Source organism: Neolamprologus multifasciatus, chromosome 4, assembly GCF_963576455.1.
Source record: "Neolamprologus multifasciatus chromosome 4, fNeoMul1.2, whole genome shotgun sequence".
Lineage (NCBI taxonomy): Eukaryota > Metazoa > Chordata > Actinopteri > Cichliformes > Cichlidae > Neolamprologus > Neolamprologus multifasciatus.
The window spans coordinates 5,913,187-5,928,052 of record NC_140442.1 but is presented as its reverse complement, the minus strand read 5'-3'; the positions used below and the strand labels follow the sequence as shown (position 1 = coordinate 5,928,052).

Below are 14,866 nucleotides of genomic sequence, written 5' to 3'. Positions count from 1 at the left end.
ATGAATGGGTGAGGCCCTTATCAGTATGAAAAGTTGTAAATCTTATAAAAGCACGGTGAAAAGCTTAAAATGAGTGCCCTGCTTGAATATTGTTCAAAGCTAACCTGTGGGCCGGGTTGGAGTCATTGCTGGCCAGATTTTGGTCCCTGGGCCTTGAGTTTGATACCCCTGCCATCCATGGTTAGCAGACAGATTAGCAGATGATTTTACAGCTGATAGTTTTAGCAGTGACTAGAGTTAAAAACACTGTTTTTAGCAGGTGGGAATTGTGTTCAAATACAAAATTAATTTTATAAGTGCAAAGATTGTGTGTGTGTTTATCTATAAAATATTTATAATTATTCTGGATATTTATAAATGAACTCATCTATTTTGTTGAGATCTGGGGTAGGTCAAGGAAATCTTAATTTTTTTTTCAGATTTTTTCAGATCTCGCAAGAAGCTTCCTCCTTTTGGATTCAACACAAGTAAAGTTTTGTAACATCGACACCTTTTAAACCGTTTCATCACGCCTTCCTTCCCTCAGAGATGAGTGGGATGACTGACCTGACAACAGCTGAGGTTTGGTTTTCTGTCTTGACCCTGAGGAGTCAGCAGTGTCTAAAAATGTGTGACAGAAAAACACACACTTCTCTTTACTGTAAAATAAGAATAGCAGAAGTGAGTTGTAGGCTCGTCAACTGATTCTTGGAAGACTTGTAAATCAGCTGTTTGTGAGATTATTGTACAAAAAAAAAAAAAGAAGTGTTTATTAACTTTGTTTTTTTCCAGTCTGGGTCCTCTTACTCCAACAGTCTGAAGATAGGCATCGGGTAACTGGCGAGTCTAAATTGGCTGTAGGTGAGATTGTAAGTATGAATGGTTGTCCGTCTCTCTGTGTTATCATGTGATAGGCTGGCAACCAGGATGTACCCCTCTCTCACCTTAAGGTAGCTGAGTTGGCCTCAAGAACCCCCAGATTGGATAAGAATAACATGGATAGTCAATAAACAAAAACTATTCACTAGTGATTAAAAATTATATTTAAATAAAGTTTATTGGCATCTTTTACCTTTTTACAAACAGAAAACATCAACGATCAGCAGCCTAAACCAGTGGAGGTGGCTGAACTGCTTGAAGTCATAAAAATAATAATGCTATACTGATCAGTCTCCTATGGCTCAGAAAACTGTCTTGCCTTCCTAACCTACATTTACCTTGTTCCAGTCTCAACACTGCAGACACGCTGCTATATATTTTAAGCAAGACATTTTGCTGCAGTGCTACAGCAAAAAACTGAATTAAAATACTACATCGAAAAATACTTGCGAATGAAAAATAGGTGGAGCATCTCAGTGTATCACAGACAAAGTGGAAAATGCTGTTGAAATGCACAGCTTCATCAACAAATCCTCTCCACAGAGCTCAGTACTAGAACATCCCGGTCCACTCATCAGGGTTTCCACCAGAACGAATACCTCCAGGACTGAACACGTTCTTCTTCCCTGGTTTGCTGCTAAAGCAGCTCCAGTTTGTTTCCAATTAAAGTGACCTGAAAATAAAACTGAGACAAGTTGAACATCACTGTTAAGTCAGTTTAAAACAACACAAGTAGCCAGTGTAGTGTCACTAAAACTGGCATAATATTTTAAGACGTCTCACTGCTGAATTTGAAGTCGTTCAACTGATTTCTGATGCTTGTTAAAAGAACACCTCAATAATCTAACCAAGAGAAAATATAAACCTGAATAATTGCTATAGTAATAGTAATTACCTAATCCCAGTGATATATTCCACAAATGCCCCATATGCTTCACACAGTTCCAAACAACAGTAAAATACAGAGTTATCTGAGGTACTGGAAGTTTTTTATGTTCCCAATCCTGGTCTTTGTCTCCTTAATGATCTCCTTGAAACAAATACAATGCAAAATGTTGTTGGCTGGATTCACATCCGCAAAGAAGACTATTACAAAGCAATGGTTCAGTCCTGACATTTGTATGGAATCATTCTGGAGACGATGTCTTATCCGTGTTATTGGTTTTGAACATACCACAGAAAATTAAATAAAGCTCGACCTGCGACTGTTGAAGCTTGGGAAATCTTCTCATCCAGAGTTATCTCCTGGAAGAGGCAATAATTGGTTTTAACTTTGTGTTTTTTCTTTGCTGTCCCTATGCCCTGTGACCAATGTTTGCTTTGCTACTGCAGTTTACAGTTGTGCTGTATTTGTCTGTACCCCCCCCCCCCCCCAAAACCCCATTTTAAATCAATAAAATGTTGATCACAAAAAAAAAACAACTGTAAAATACAGAATATTATATTACCGTGTGGTGCACAACTCCACATAAAACTCACCGAGTAAACTTCTATCTAACCACAAAGGCACTCTCTCGGATCTTGGAAAGTGGAAACTGTGAAAAAATGGATTAAACAGAAAGTCATTTTACTTTACCTGTAAGGTTTATTAAAGATTTATTAGAACTCAAATTTTTAAAACCTACACTTACATCCAGTTCTCTGGGGAATTGAACAGGCTCTAGTCCCTTACAGCAGAGCACTGAGAAAGGCCTCTCCTTGGTCTCTGAATGCTCTTTGAAGCACAGACTGAACACTTTGGCAGGCAGGTAAACATCCCAGTCAGCTGCATGCTCCTCTATTAGATCGTTCACCATCCTGTTTGATTAGGAACATTACAGCACTGAGATGTTACTATGACGACAGAACATCCAGGTATTATGCGTTGTAATAACAGTTTGGTCCATAGGTGCCAGATATTTCATATTTTTGGTCTTATTTATTCCCTTTTATCTCATTGAGAAAAAAACATAAATACTATTATAAAAGACAACTACATCATCAGTAGGAAATTGTTGTTCAAATATTCCTTTAGCTCCCAACAAAACAAGTACTGAGAATCCACAGAGAGTTGAAAATTGTCCAGACTCTTTCAGCTCCAATAAAATGAGCGCGACCACTGTTTCAATAAAGTTTCATGTCCAGACATCCAAAAGTAAAGAAGAGCTCATTTCCATCTGAAGTTGACAAAATTCTCACTTTAGTATGTTTTTTGACAAAAAGAAAAAAGTAGAGTTCGGCTATAACTTTCGATGTTAAGGTAGATGGAAAAAATAACAGCAGCTTTGGGATACTTGACATATGCTTTACTACCAGGTGGCTAGTTATGGTCGAGCTGATAGAAACACATCAGCACAGATCTGGATAAAACTATTCTCAATAAAAGTTCATGTTGAGGGTCTCCCACTATCATCTGGTAGGAAGAAGATGATGAAAACGGACTATATCTCAGAGATGATCCATCAACAACACAATGCATTAAAACATGTTCCTGTGTGGTTTGAATGACTCACTATGAATAATCCTGTTACATCACCACTTAACAAACAGATACTGATGTTTGCCTGATTTATTGGTGCATGCACAGTTATAACTGCCCTAAAGGCACGAAGGCATCTAAAACCATTCACTGCAAAACCAATATGGTAACAGGAAACTTCAGAGACTTTAACATTCGTGATATTATTAATAACCTAAGTGTTTTTATCCTGTGTTAAAAGCTACAGGTTTTCACCTGCAACAACAAGAGAATGAACTTTGTAGGTCATCCAAATGACAAAGTGTATTTTGGTAAAATTAATAAAATCTGGAAAAGGACCAAAGGAAACAAAACTACAGGTATAAAGGTATAACAAGACTATAAAATGTCACAAAAAACAAATATTAACACACCCTGGCTTTTTACAGACCTGTCTATCAGCTGTGGTGTGATCATATCTGCGATGCCCGTCTGCTGATGATAGACCACAAGAGCAACAGCAACCTTCAGCTGATCTTTCAGTTCTCGGTTGATCTGTCATCAGGAAGACAGTCACACAGTATACAGTTGTGTGAAACTGGACAACGAGGACGCACTATAACATTAGTTTATAACAAAAAAAGTATCATGCATTATATTATGAGCTGGAAGACACAAAGGGCTTTTTCAGCTGGTGGTAATTCATTTCCAGTATAACATGTTATACTGGACAATTCAGAGTATATGTTTAATTTAACAAAAACAAAACCAATATTATTTCATTAGCATTTAATTATCATAACATCTCACAGAATAGATAAAGTTTCATTCTCAGCACCATATTTTTTATACTGGAAAACAACCTGTAGTTTCAAATTGTTAACAGTTCAGATAATGTTTTTCATCTTGCCTTGGGCCTCAGTGCAGCCCTTAAGTTCATCCACGGTCTAAAACAAGCCAGTTTACCTTCCTTCTGCTCCCTTTAAGCCAACAGTCTCCTGACTGGCAGCCACTTGTAAACAGGAGCTTTTTACCGGAGGAAGGTGGAATTTCTGAGCCATCTGGTCTCACTGACATCATACAAAGCAAGACTAGACAATTGTTCTCAGGCTGCACATGCTTGATTTCACAGATTTTTATGCCAGATGCAGTTCGTGACGCAAACAGCCCAAGGCTTCAATCTGACTATTAGAGACAGGAAAAAAGGGGGCAAAGTTTGGAGACATCGCAGGACTCTGTGATAAGTTGTGAAAATACGTTGTGGAACTCGATTCTAGCCATCAGTTGTACGTGTGTTTTGCAGAGAAAACTCATGGTTTTCAAACACAACTGTATTCATGCAAGTACCACAAGACAAAACTGTTACCCATTTGGTACGAACAAACCACAACAGTATGTGTGAAAGAAAATAAGGAGTATATTAGCTTCTCTTTATGCATTATATGATTGCCGAGTTGGTCTTGTGAAGGTTAAATATGCTCTTCTAAATTAAAAGCATGTCACTATAATAACTACACATGGGTTTAACTGCCTTGGGTTTGGTTTTCAGGCACTAATTCCAAGTCAGATTTATAAGGCACTTTAAAAAATGCAAGTTTCTAAACTTCAACTACATTTTTGATGTTGATATGAAATCAGGTTTTGCAAAACAGTCCAGGCAGATTAATCAAGGGTGCGCGCTCACTTTGTGGACTATGTCAAGAGGCAGTCTGGAGAGGATTCTCAGTGGATATCCAAAGTGCGCAATGATGTCCACGACGTTCTTTGCCACATCTGAAGGGAGGCACGCTGTCATCGGCACAGCTTCCACCCATTTGGAGTAGAAGTCGGTCACTGTTAAAATGTATTTGTGTCCGTTTACTGTTTGAGGCAGCGGTCCTCGGACATCCAGAGCAAGCCACTCCCATGGCTCCTTCACCTGCAGTCAGGACAATGCATCAGGCAGAGGGACAAAACCACCCAAAACCCTGGTTTGGATTTGGAGTAACACCTGCAGGTAATCGTACAACAGACGTACCTCTATAATGTTTTCATTGTCTTTATCCTCAGGCTGTAAAAACGACAAAAGAGGAGGTGAATTAAGTGCTTCTCGATATAAAAGACAAACGTTTACAGATTAAAGGGTGTAAGAATTCTGCAGCAGAGACAGGAAACTGTGACACAATTGTGCCCAACACTCGGTGTCCTGATACCCGTGTGGAGCCCTTGGTTAAAGCTAGTCTGGTGAATTCTGTTAAAAATGTCCCAGTAGTGGGTGAACTGGAAATATATGAGAATAAAAGTTTATTTTTTGTTTATGATCCAATCAAGTGATCAGGGTTGTGGTTTTAGTGTTCATCCGTTCATCCAGTTTCAGAGATTTATTACACCCCTAGTAGACTGAAAATATTCTACTTACACTGAAATTATTATCTGGAGCCCAGTGGATACTCTGTCGATGCAGGTGGAAACACACACATAGATTAACTCGCACTAATGAAGATAAACAACAAGATAAAACATATTGGATATGCCGTAAATGCCATAAGATTAGCTAAACATAAACTCTTAAGTTATCCCAGTGATCAGTATGTATAAAATACAATTCCATTTACCTGTGGTACACAGTAATCTCCATGAAAAAAGTGTGGAAATGAATCGATCTTCATCAGCGCTTCATCAATTATAATCCTCCATTTCTCTGACGGTTTGGGATCTCTAATCATTAAAACAGAAAAAAGTTAAAACATTAAGGAAACAATAATATATATCTGTACAGAAATTATTAACAAAATAAATAAAAGAACAGGAAATTTTTTTGATTTATGAAGGAGAAGCACCAAAGAAACCTCTCTGGTGTTTGATTTGATTTTATCTTTATCTTTTTCCAAGAGAAAACCTGTGATCGACCAGAAAGTCATCTTTGCCAACACAACAAGTCCCAAGGAAACCTTTGGTTAGGTCTGAAAACTGGTTTAGTGACCTAACCAGTGGGCAGATCTCCAATGGACCAATACAGCAAACCACCATGACTGTAAATTTGTTTTTAAATGCGTGTACAGCAGGAAAATGTCATCTTACATGCTTTTATCAGCTTTTAAAAGAAAAAAACTTAGGTTTGACATTGTGTTATACCTGTAAGCACACAATCTTCACTGTAAACCTGCAAACTGTACCATCCAAAACAACCTTTTTGCAAGGTTACTGTGGTTTTTAGGCTTGTGCATTAAATATATATCAATTTAAAATCTGAGGCGTTTGTATAATGCTAACTGCTTCTATAAAGACATTTATGAGCCACAATCTTTCAGCAGGTAGCAGCTGACGAACCAGATTGTTTTTTATACCTCTGAGAGAAACTGACTAGTCAGAAGTAACATGTTTAGTCCTTTTGTCCTTTTTAATCTTTTGCTTTTCTTCTAAAACTTCTAACAAATCTTAAATGTCCCTCACTGAGCACAAAACAAATCTTTCACGGTCACTATACATATACAGTGGAATATAATTGAATCAATCTGTGACACCTAGAAACTATTTCTCATAAGCTCATTATGGAGCATGTGTGAATGTTAAAAGCTCAGCAAATATATAACAAAAAAGTTGCAGATTCAGTGAATTAAGGAGCGATGAGAACAGGAGGAGGAAGTTGGTTTTAGAGAATAATATGGAAGGAAAACTTTAAAGCTGCTAATATTATTTACCACAATCTAAATTTTGATCTCTAAGCTCATCCAGCCTTGTTTCCTTTATTGAACAAACACTGCAAAAATTAAACCTTTCTTCATTTTAAAATGTTATTAATAACATATAAAGCCCTACATGGCTTGGCTCCTACCTATACAGCAGATCTGCTGAGACTGAAGAGGGTCATCTGGGTCTGAAAAGGTCTTTTAACTATTTTACGCTTTTACTTTAAAACCAGAGGTAATAATGCTTTTGAAGTTGCCACTGCTAAACCTTCCTCAGCTTATCAGGTTGGTTGAATTTATGGTTGGTTTTCAGTGACGCTTCATAACTCAGCTTTTCTTTAATTGTTTGACTGTTGTTTTTGGCCCTTGGTTCTTTGAATGTGTGTATGCAGGAATGAATGTAAGACTAACTGCATGTTTGATTATGTACACTTATCCTTAATGTGTGGTTTTATTCAAACGGTTAAGCACTTTGTAAATATGCGCTTTACAAATAAACGTATTATTAATAATTAACAAGCAAATATGCACGAGAAGCTAATGGCAGTCTTCAAACTGTCAACACTGACTTATTAGAGGTATAATTAATGATTAAAGAAACTGGCTCCATAGTGTAGCTGTTCACACATTTGCCTAAAAAGTGAAAGATACCAAGGAAGAGACACAAATCCCTCATGAAGGGCATCCGTACTGTGCATACTGAAGCATTACTGCTTATTATTGATTTAAGAAAAGAGGACCAGGACAGTAGAACGTCTCCTTGTGTGTAGTTACATACCCAGATGTCTCTTGTTCTGTCTGGCTGGGTTCTTTGGCCCGGACGCTGTCGTCTGTTGCAGGGAGATCTGATGTTGCAGATGCAGCCAAATCCTTCTCTGAGCTTTTAGCACCAGGTTGCTGCTTTCACAATAAAAGAAACAACACGTAATGCATTTAGAAAAATGAATAACATTAAACGTTAAACAATAAAAAGTTAACCGTCTGGGTCAGCTCACCTTGTGTCGTTTACGTCTCGGGTTAATGGCAGCCTGCATCAAGGAGACAGTAACAACACCTTTATTTTTAAAAAGCCAGAGGAGTTTCATTATGCAGCTTAAAATATTTCACAAATGTTTTATTTCTAAATGATGCCAACAATTATCTATGATACACACAAACCTTCTTTTTCTGTGTGTTGTCAGTCGGTGTAAATATGGTGGGAACCGCATCTTCCCGAAGTGTCACACTTTTGCCCGTTTTGTCAATGTACTGCTCCTCAAAGTGATTGATGCACAGAACAGAAAAGCGAGTCGGCGTCCAGTCCTTCCACTTCATGTTCAGTACCCATTTTTTAAGTTTTCGGGGGTTGTACAGGGGAAACCTGCATGCACACACAGAAAACATTTTTTCCCCTGTGTGAAAAGTAACTCACTAAAAATCGTGTAGAGTTCAGTAAATTATACCTGTTGACTAACTCTGTTAAAACTGATTATGATATGCTATATGTAATATAACACTCAGTATTTCCAGCGTGATATACTGAATGTAAGCTAGATAATTCAACTTAAACAACAGAAAAACATAATAATAAGAGCATAATTTACTGTTAAAGGTCTTAATCTGGAGTATTTTTGTCTCATAGATGTAATTTAGAGGATCTTAAGTGGTCTTTTTTCTTCTTCTTTTTTCCGTTGCTGCCTTTAGGGGTCGCCACAGCAGTTCATCTGCCTCAATCTCAACCTATGCTTAGCATCCTCCTCTGTCACAGCAACCCTCTGTATGTTCTCCTTTACCAAATCCACAGCTCCATGTTAAGCATCGTTTGTCCAATATATCCACTGTCCCTCCTCTGCATATGTCCAAACCACCTAAAAATGCAGCTCTCTAACTTTGTCTCCCAACACTCAACCTGAGCTGTCCCTCTGACATACTCATTTCTAATCCTGTCCATCCTGGTCATTCACAATAACAATCTTAACATCTCAAACTGTGCCTCCTGTCTTTTTGTTAGTGCCACCATTTTCAAACCATAAATGATAACAGGTCTCACTAGCATCTTGTAAACCTTCCCCTTTACCCTTCCTGCTATCCTGTCAAAACAAAATCACCCACACTCGTCTCCACCCACTCCACTCTGCCTGCACTCTCTTCTTCACCTCTCTTATGCACTGTCTATTGTTTTGAATGGTATGTAAACTCATCTATCTTCACTACCTCTACTTCTTGCAGTGTCACACCTGTATCCCTCTCATTTCTCTTCTCTCCGATGTCCACAGTTCACACCTGTTCCTTACTGTCAGTATAGGTCACAATGTTCCCTGCATCACAGTCCATGAATACTATGGACTATTATGTTTGTTGGTGAAATAAGCACCTCAGAGCTGATCCCTGATACAATCCCACCAGCACCTTAAGTCACTCCTACAGCTCACAAGTGGTTCTCAAATGATTTGACTTAGAATTTAGTGTGAATAAAACCCCTCTATTGCAACTGCATAAAAAAATAATGCCGCAGCAAAATGTACAGTGATAAACTTTCTTTGTTTATGCACTTTTTGCTTAGTGAGCTTGTGTACACATCTCGGTAACTTTTCCAGGTGCACTCCGAACTGCACTCCCATGTATACAGAAAAAGATCTAATTATGTGGGCTTAAAATGTTGAGAAAAGGTGGAAAATTTGAGTCTTAACACTGATACAAGCCTACTTCTGTAAGCCACTGTTACTTTACAAACGTGCTTCTAGCTGTCTGTTGGTTTAGTTTAACCAAAAAGCAGCGCTATTATCGAAAACTTTACGTCTGGATCGCTCGAGGTGTCGCAGTTGTAGGCACACGTATATCTCCCCATTTATGGTCAAATTTCGGTCAAGTTGGGACCACAAAAACCGATTTTGTTGTTGCTAACGCTAAAGTTGTATGAGAAACGTCTCCAGCTAACAACAATTTGGACACTTCAACATCCGGAAGGACATTTCAAAATAAAGGTCGCATTTATGCTTCCTTCCTTCCCAAGATGAGAAGAAAATGATTTATAGAATTCAGCCACCAGCCCATCTGTGCCTGGAGATTTGTTGTTTTTAAGAAATTCAATAGATGTCAATATCTCTTTTTCAGTAATTGGACTGTCACAAAAAAGCCTATCAGCACTTTTAATCATTTCAACATTATTTTCAGAGTCAATAAATTGGGTAGCGACCTTTGCGTTATAATTGGATTCATACAACTTTGAGTAGAAATTACAACAAGATTGAGAGATCATTTTTGCATCATCACTGACCGTACCATTTATATTCAATTTATGAATAGTATTGGCTTTAGATCTACTTTTTTCTATGCGGAAAAAATAAGCAAAATTCTGCTCTCCCTCCTCTATCCATCTTTTTCTTGAACGAACAAAAGCTCCTTCAGCTTTCTGGCGGTAAAGCTCATCCAGTTTAGATTGAAAGGACCTAAGATGTAATCTATCCTCCTCCAAGACCTCGTCTGGTGGGAGTTGATATATTGCGGAAATTTGAACAATTAGATTTTCTTCTTCTGCTGCCCTTGACTTAGCTATTTTTGCCCCATACTGTCTTAACATTTTACTCGTCTCAAATTTCCCAGTTTATGCCATAGGAATTCTCAATATTAGCCTTGTGTATAAAATGTTTTAACAGTCGTGTGATTTCAGATTTCACAATTGTATGGCTCAAAAGCGAACTATTTAATTTCCAATATGAGGATCTATTAATTGCAATAGTTGGAAAGAGTTGCAGGTTAATATATATATATTGCTCTATGGCCCGTAAGTGGAGTTGCAAGGATATTGACCGTGACACTGTCCTTTGATAGACTACTTGATATTAACCAGAAATCAATACGCGATTTCCTTGAACCAGAATGGTTACTGCAGGTAAATGATATATCATCACTCACCATTTCTTGCGGTTGGCTGCACACAGTGGGGAGAAAAACTGCACTGCACAACGACAACTGTGAGCTCAGAGCAGCATCAGACAGCCACAGCTTTAACTCCACCATCCACCAGCTGAGGGCAGCGCGCACAGCGCCGTCACTCTGTGCATGCACAAACTAATGCAACAGGAGAATATCTGTCTGAATGTCTTATTTCATTTTATTTTATTTTATTTATTTTATTTAAGCACCTTGGCATGCAGACTGCTTCTGCAAACAAGTGCCAAACCATGCTACTGTTGTTATTATAAACTAGAAGCATAATTCTGACGGGAAGAATTACGTGCCAAAACATGCTACCTTTGTGTGGTATCGCAGGAAAAAAAAAAAAAAAAATATATATATATATATATATATATATATATATACACGAGAAATATTGTGTGGTTATATAAATATATGAGTATGCATAATAGTTATTATTCATAGATACATACATCCTAAGTTCCTGTTATTCATCTGAAAGAAACAGAATGAGTGTGTTGTTACAATGGTAATGCCAGGAGAGGCAGTAGTGGTTCTATGTTACATTAATGTTGTAAGGAAGCAGAAGAAGAGTGTGTCCCGTAGGAGGCAGTAGAAAATGTATGCTCATGTTCTGTACATGCCCTGAAAGAAAGGTTCAGTAAACCAGTTGCAACAATACGCCATTGGAAGTCTCAGTTATTTCATTGTTACTTTTTGAAGATGCAACACTTTGTTAATAAGAGCAAGAAGCATAATTCTGATGGGAAAAATTATGTGCCAAAACATGCTACCTTTGTTATTATAAACTAGAAGCTAGGTCTTTTATTGTCACGCGGTGACATTTTGTCGCTTTATTGATCAAAATCAGTCCTTTTCTCGCTTAAATACCGAAAAAAGCTTCTGAGGTCTGAGTTGACACAGTGTTCCTACAGTATTATAGCGTTACATTTGCTAAGCTGGGGAGCAGGGCCGTGCAGAGAGGTTTAAAGGGGCGGGTGCTCAAAGTTAAAAAGGGGCACATTAAACCAGGCTGAATAACAACAACACACATTCATCAAGAATCTAATATGGGAAGGGCAGGGCTGTGTTGATCTGAGACTGTAGACAGTAAAAAGTCCATAGGAGAGATGGTAGCTGATTAAACAAGTGAGATAATAACAAAATGCAAAGATTGGTGACAGTGCTTGGAACCATAAGGCAACAAAAAACTGTGAGAAATAATGTAGGCTGTGCCTGTGAATCACTCTTTGCTTCTCTTCTTCCATCCATCCCATCATTTCATATATCACTCTCCACTTGCTGTCTATCTGAGAACAAGGCACAACTTGCTATTGCAATAAACTATAATCTAATTATCCACACCTAACAACTCTTGCACTTAATCTATAATAAAATGATGACAGAAAAATGTTATAGCTCTGCCTTTAGTAGCCTCACACAGCTCCTACTGTTTCCTCCTCATGTCCTTACCAGGCATGTCTGGACAATGTTATATCATGAGTAATAATTTAAAAAAAAATCCATATACATAAAACAAACACATGCACGAACACACAGTGACATTTTAGACCTTCTTCAGAATACTGTATATACTATGGGCATCACGGTGCTGATCCAGAATCCTTACATTATTATTTATTACTAGAGCTACAATAATAACGCAATGAGGAGGGGGAAGTAATAAATATGAATTAATGTATTTATGATGATTCCATTTGTTTCACTATCCACTCTGTGCAGGGGCAAAGCTTATTACATTTTTAAACTGTGAAGATACAATAATTTTACTGCTGTAAAATCCAAATTTTGTCTTATTTAAAATATAGATCTAATATAATCTACTTCTTAATGTATGTTCTTTAAAATACAGCGTGTGTTTTTTAAAATATTATAATAATGCATAATTATGTGGACATGCATATTAGATCGTTTTTTAGTGAAATATAATCCCACCAGAAAGGCAGGAAAAGCCCGGAAACTTACTTTAAAACTAAATATGTTCCTTAAAACGGTGACAGAGCTACAGACCCATGACAGCCTTACACAGGTAGCCAGCAGCTATGACCAGCACTACTTGTGCAGTTAATAAAAGGACAGGTAATGTTTGTCGCGCTGTTGCACACACAGCACGCTCGTTTGTTTCAGTTCGTCAGTTGCCACAAGACAACTTACCAACGTGTACGTAATAAGCTAATACTCCTGTGTGCTATACACTACAGTGTACGCTGTACACCTACTTACTGGTTTTGTCGCATCAGTCTGTATGGAAGAAATATAGTAAGTCTGTGTCTCTGAGTTAACTTGTTTCTCCTACAGCTCCGGACCGCTAAAAATGCGCGTGCTCTTTGTGAGCTCGTTCCCGGCTCGTAACCAGCGCGTTCTGCCGTCAAGGGCGATCATTGGTTAAATGTGATCATGTGACTGATGCAAGCCAGATCCTTTTATTTAGCAAAACTGTGATTAATAGTTAAATATTATTGTTTAGGGGCACAGACAGGACTCCGCACGCACACACACATAAAAAAAATTATTATTATTTTTAAAACGTTGCCTCAACAAAAGGGCACTTTGGGCACCCATCAGGAAAGGGGCGGGTGCTCAAGCCCCTCTAGCCCCCCCCCCCCCCCCCCCCCCCTCTGCACGTGCCTGCTGGGGAGTAAGCGTGTACTTACTCGGCCATCTGGGAACGCCCCCTCGCTCTTTGATCCTTTGATCTTCACAAAGGACCATTCTGACGTCACGGTCGACGTCACGTTCTCTGCTAGTCCTTAAATAGGGAGCTCCTTTAACAGTTTACATTGGAGCATTTTCAGAAACAGATCGTTGTTTTAGACAAAGCTAATACGTATTTAACCCGTGACACCGTTCTTTAAACCTTTAAAAAATGCCACCGGCATCATTAAATATCTTACCTTCTGGAAGCGATAGTGGATCGGGATCACTCAAGCAGCGGCTTCAGGCTGCTAGTATGAGAGCGTCTCAGCTTAATAAAGTAGTACAGCTACGTACTGAGTTCTGCTGTAGGATATCTGCTGAGCTGTCTGACGTTAGAAGGGAGAGAAATCAAATCAGAGAAGAGTATGAAGAAAGTGGGAGAGCTCACGGGGAAGAGATAAAAGAAATGTGGGAAGAAAACACAGAACTCACAACAAGGTACGAATATATAAAAAGAAAAACCGCAGAACTCGGGGAAGAAAACGCAGAACTCAGAAGAGGGTACGAAAATATTATAAAAGAAAACGCAGAACTCAGGAAATCTGTGGAAAATCATCAGCGCCTAGCGGAAGAAGCACGGCGTATAATAATTAGCAATGCTCCTGAACCTGAGGAGGCTGAGACCCATGGTTCGTGGTGTCATGGTGCCAAACGCCTACTTAAAATAGGTTTAGGTCTTGCCACAGTGGCCAGTGTTGTTCCTGCAGCTTGCTGGGCCATCGCAATGCTTTTCGGCTAAAGTGAATGTCCCGCTCTGTGGGGTCATGATAATAATCATGACCCCACAGAGCGGGGATTGCTACAATTGTGGCTTCTGGTCCACATCCACAATTACAGCCCTACTGTAATTGTGGATGTGGACCAGAAACCCCTTAAAAACAGTAATAATGTTTTCCATCCACAGTCCACCTTCATCCTGGCGCTGTTCCCGCTGGTGCAGGGTCCGTTCTTCGGCAAAGGTTTCTCCATCTTCCTTGATTTTGTCCATCCACCGTTTCTTCGGTCTGCCTCAAGGCCGGCGCCCTTCTAAAATATGCTGTGCTCTCCTTTATGTTTGATTTTATTTTGCCCCTCACACCCCCAACCAGTCACGGCAGAAGACTGCCCCTCCCTGAGCCTGGTTCTGCCAGAGGTTTCTTCCTGTTAAAAGGGAGTTTTTTCTCTCCACCGTTGCCAGAGTGCTTGCTCATAGGGGATCATTTGATTGTTGGGGTTGAATTTTTGGGTTTCATTTAATTGGCTTGAACTGAAAAACCTAAAAATTCAGGTGAGGGTTTTACATAGTGGA

The 14,866-nt window shown here is 38.8% G+C and overlaps 1 protein-coding gene across 7 annotated transcripts; it reads right to left on the bottom strand.

Moving 5' to 3' along the window:
- Positions 1-1,010: 1,010 nt before the first annotated feature.
- Positions 1,011-13,381, bottom strand: LOC146519614 (uncharacterized). Of its 7 annotated transcripts, none has more exons than XM_085156461.1 (12): positions 13,105-13,381; positions 8,122-8,323; positions 7,959-7,991; positions 7,742-7,860; positions 5,890-5,992; positions 5,694-5,726; positions 5,313-5,345; positions 4,980-5,213; positions 3,747-3,850; positions 2,490-2,655; positions 2,338-2,393; positions 1,011-1,543 (listed from the first exon to the last, which is right to left on the bottom strand). In XM_085156461.1, exons 1-11 carry the CDS (start codon positions 13,116-13,118, stop codon positions 2,349-2,351), a joined length of 1,086 nt encoding a protein of 361 aa, XP_085012587.1. In that variant the 5' UTR covers positions 13,119-13,381; the 3' UTR covers positions 1,011-1,543; positions 2,338-2,348. The 7 variants fall into 7 exon arrangements, with proteins under 7 accessions (XP_085012587.1, XP_085012591.1, XP_085012589.1 ...); XM_085156465.1 differs by lacking the exon at positions 13,105-13,381 and adding an exon at positions 9,720-11,051; XM_085156463.1 differs by lacking the exon at positions 13,105-13,381 and adding an exon at positions 9,740-11,048.
- Positions 13,382-14,866: the final 1,485 nt, after the last annotated feature.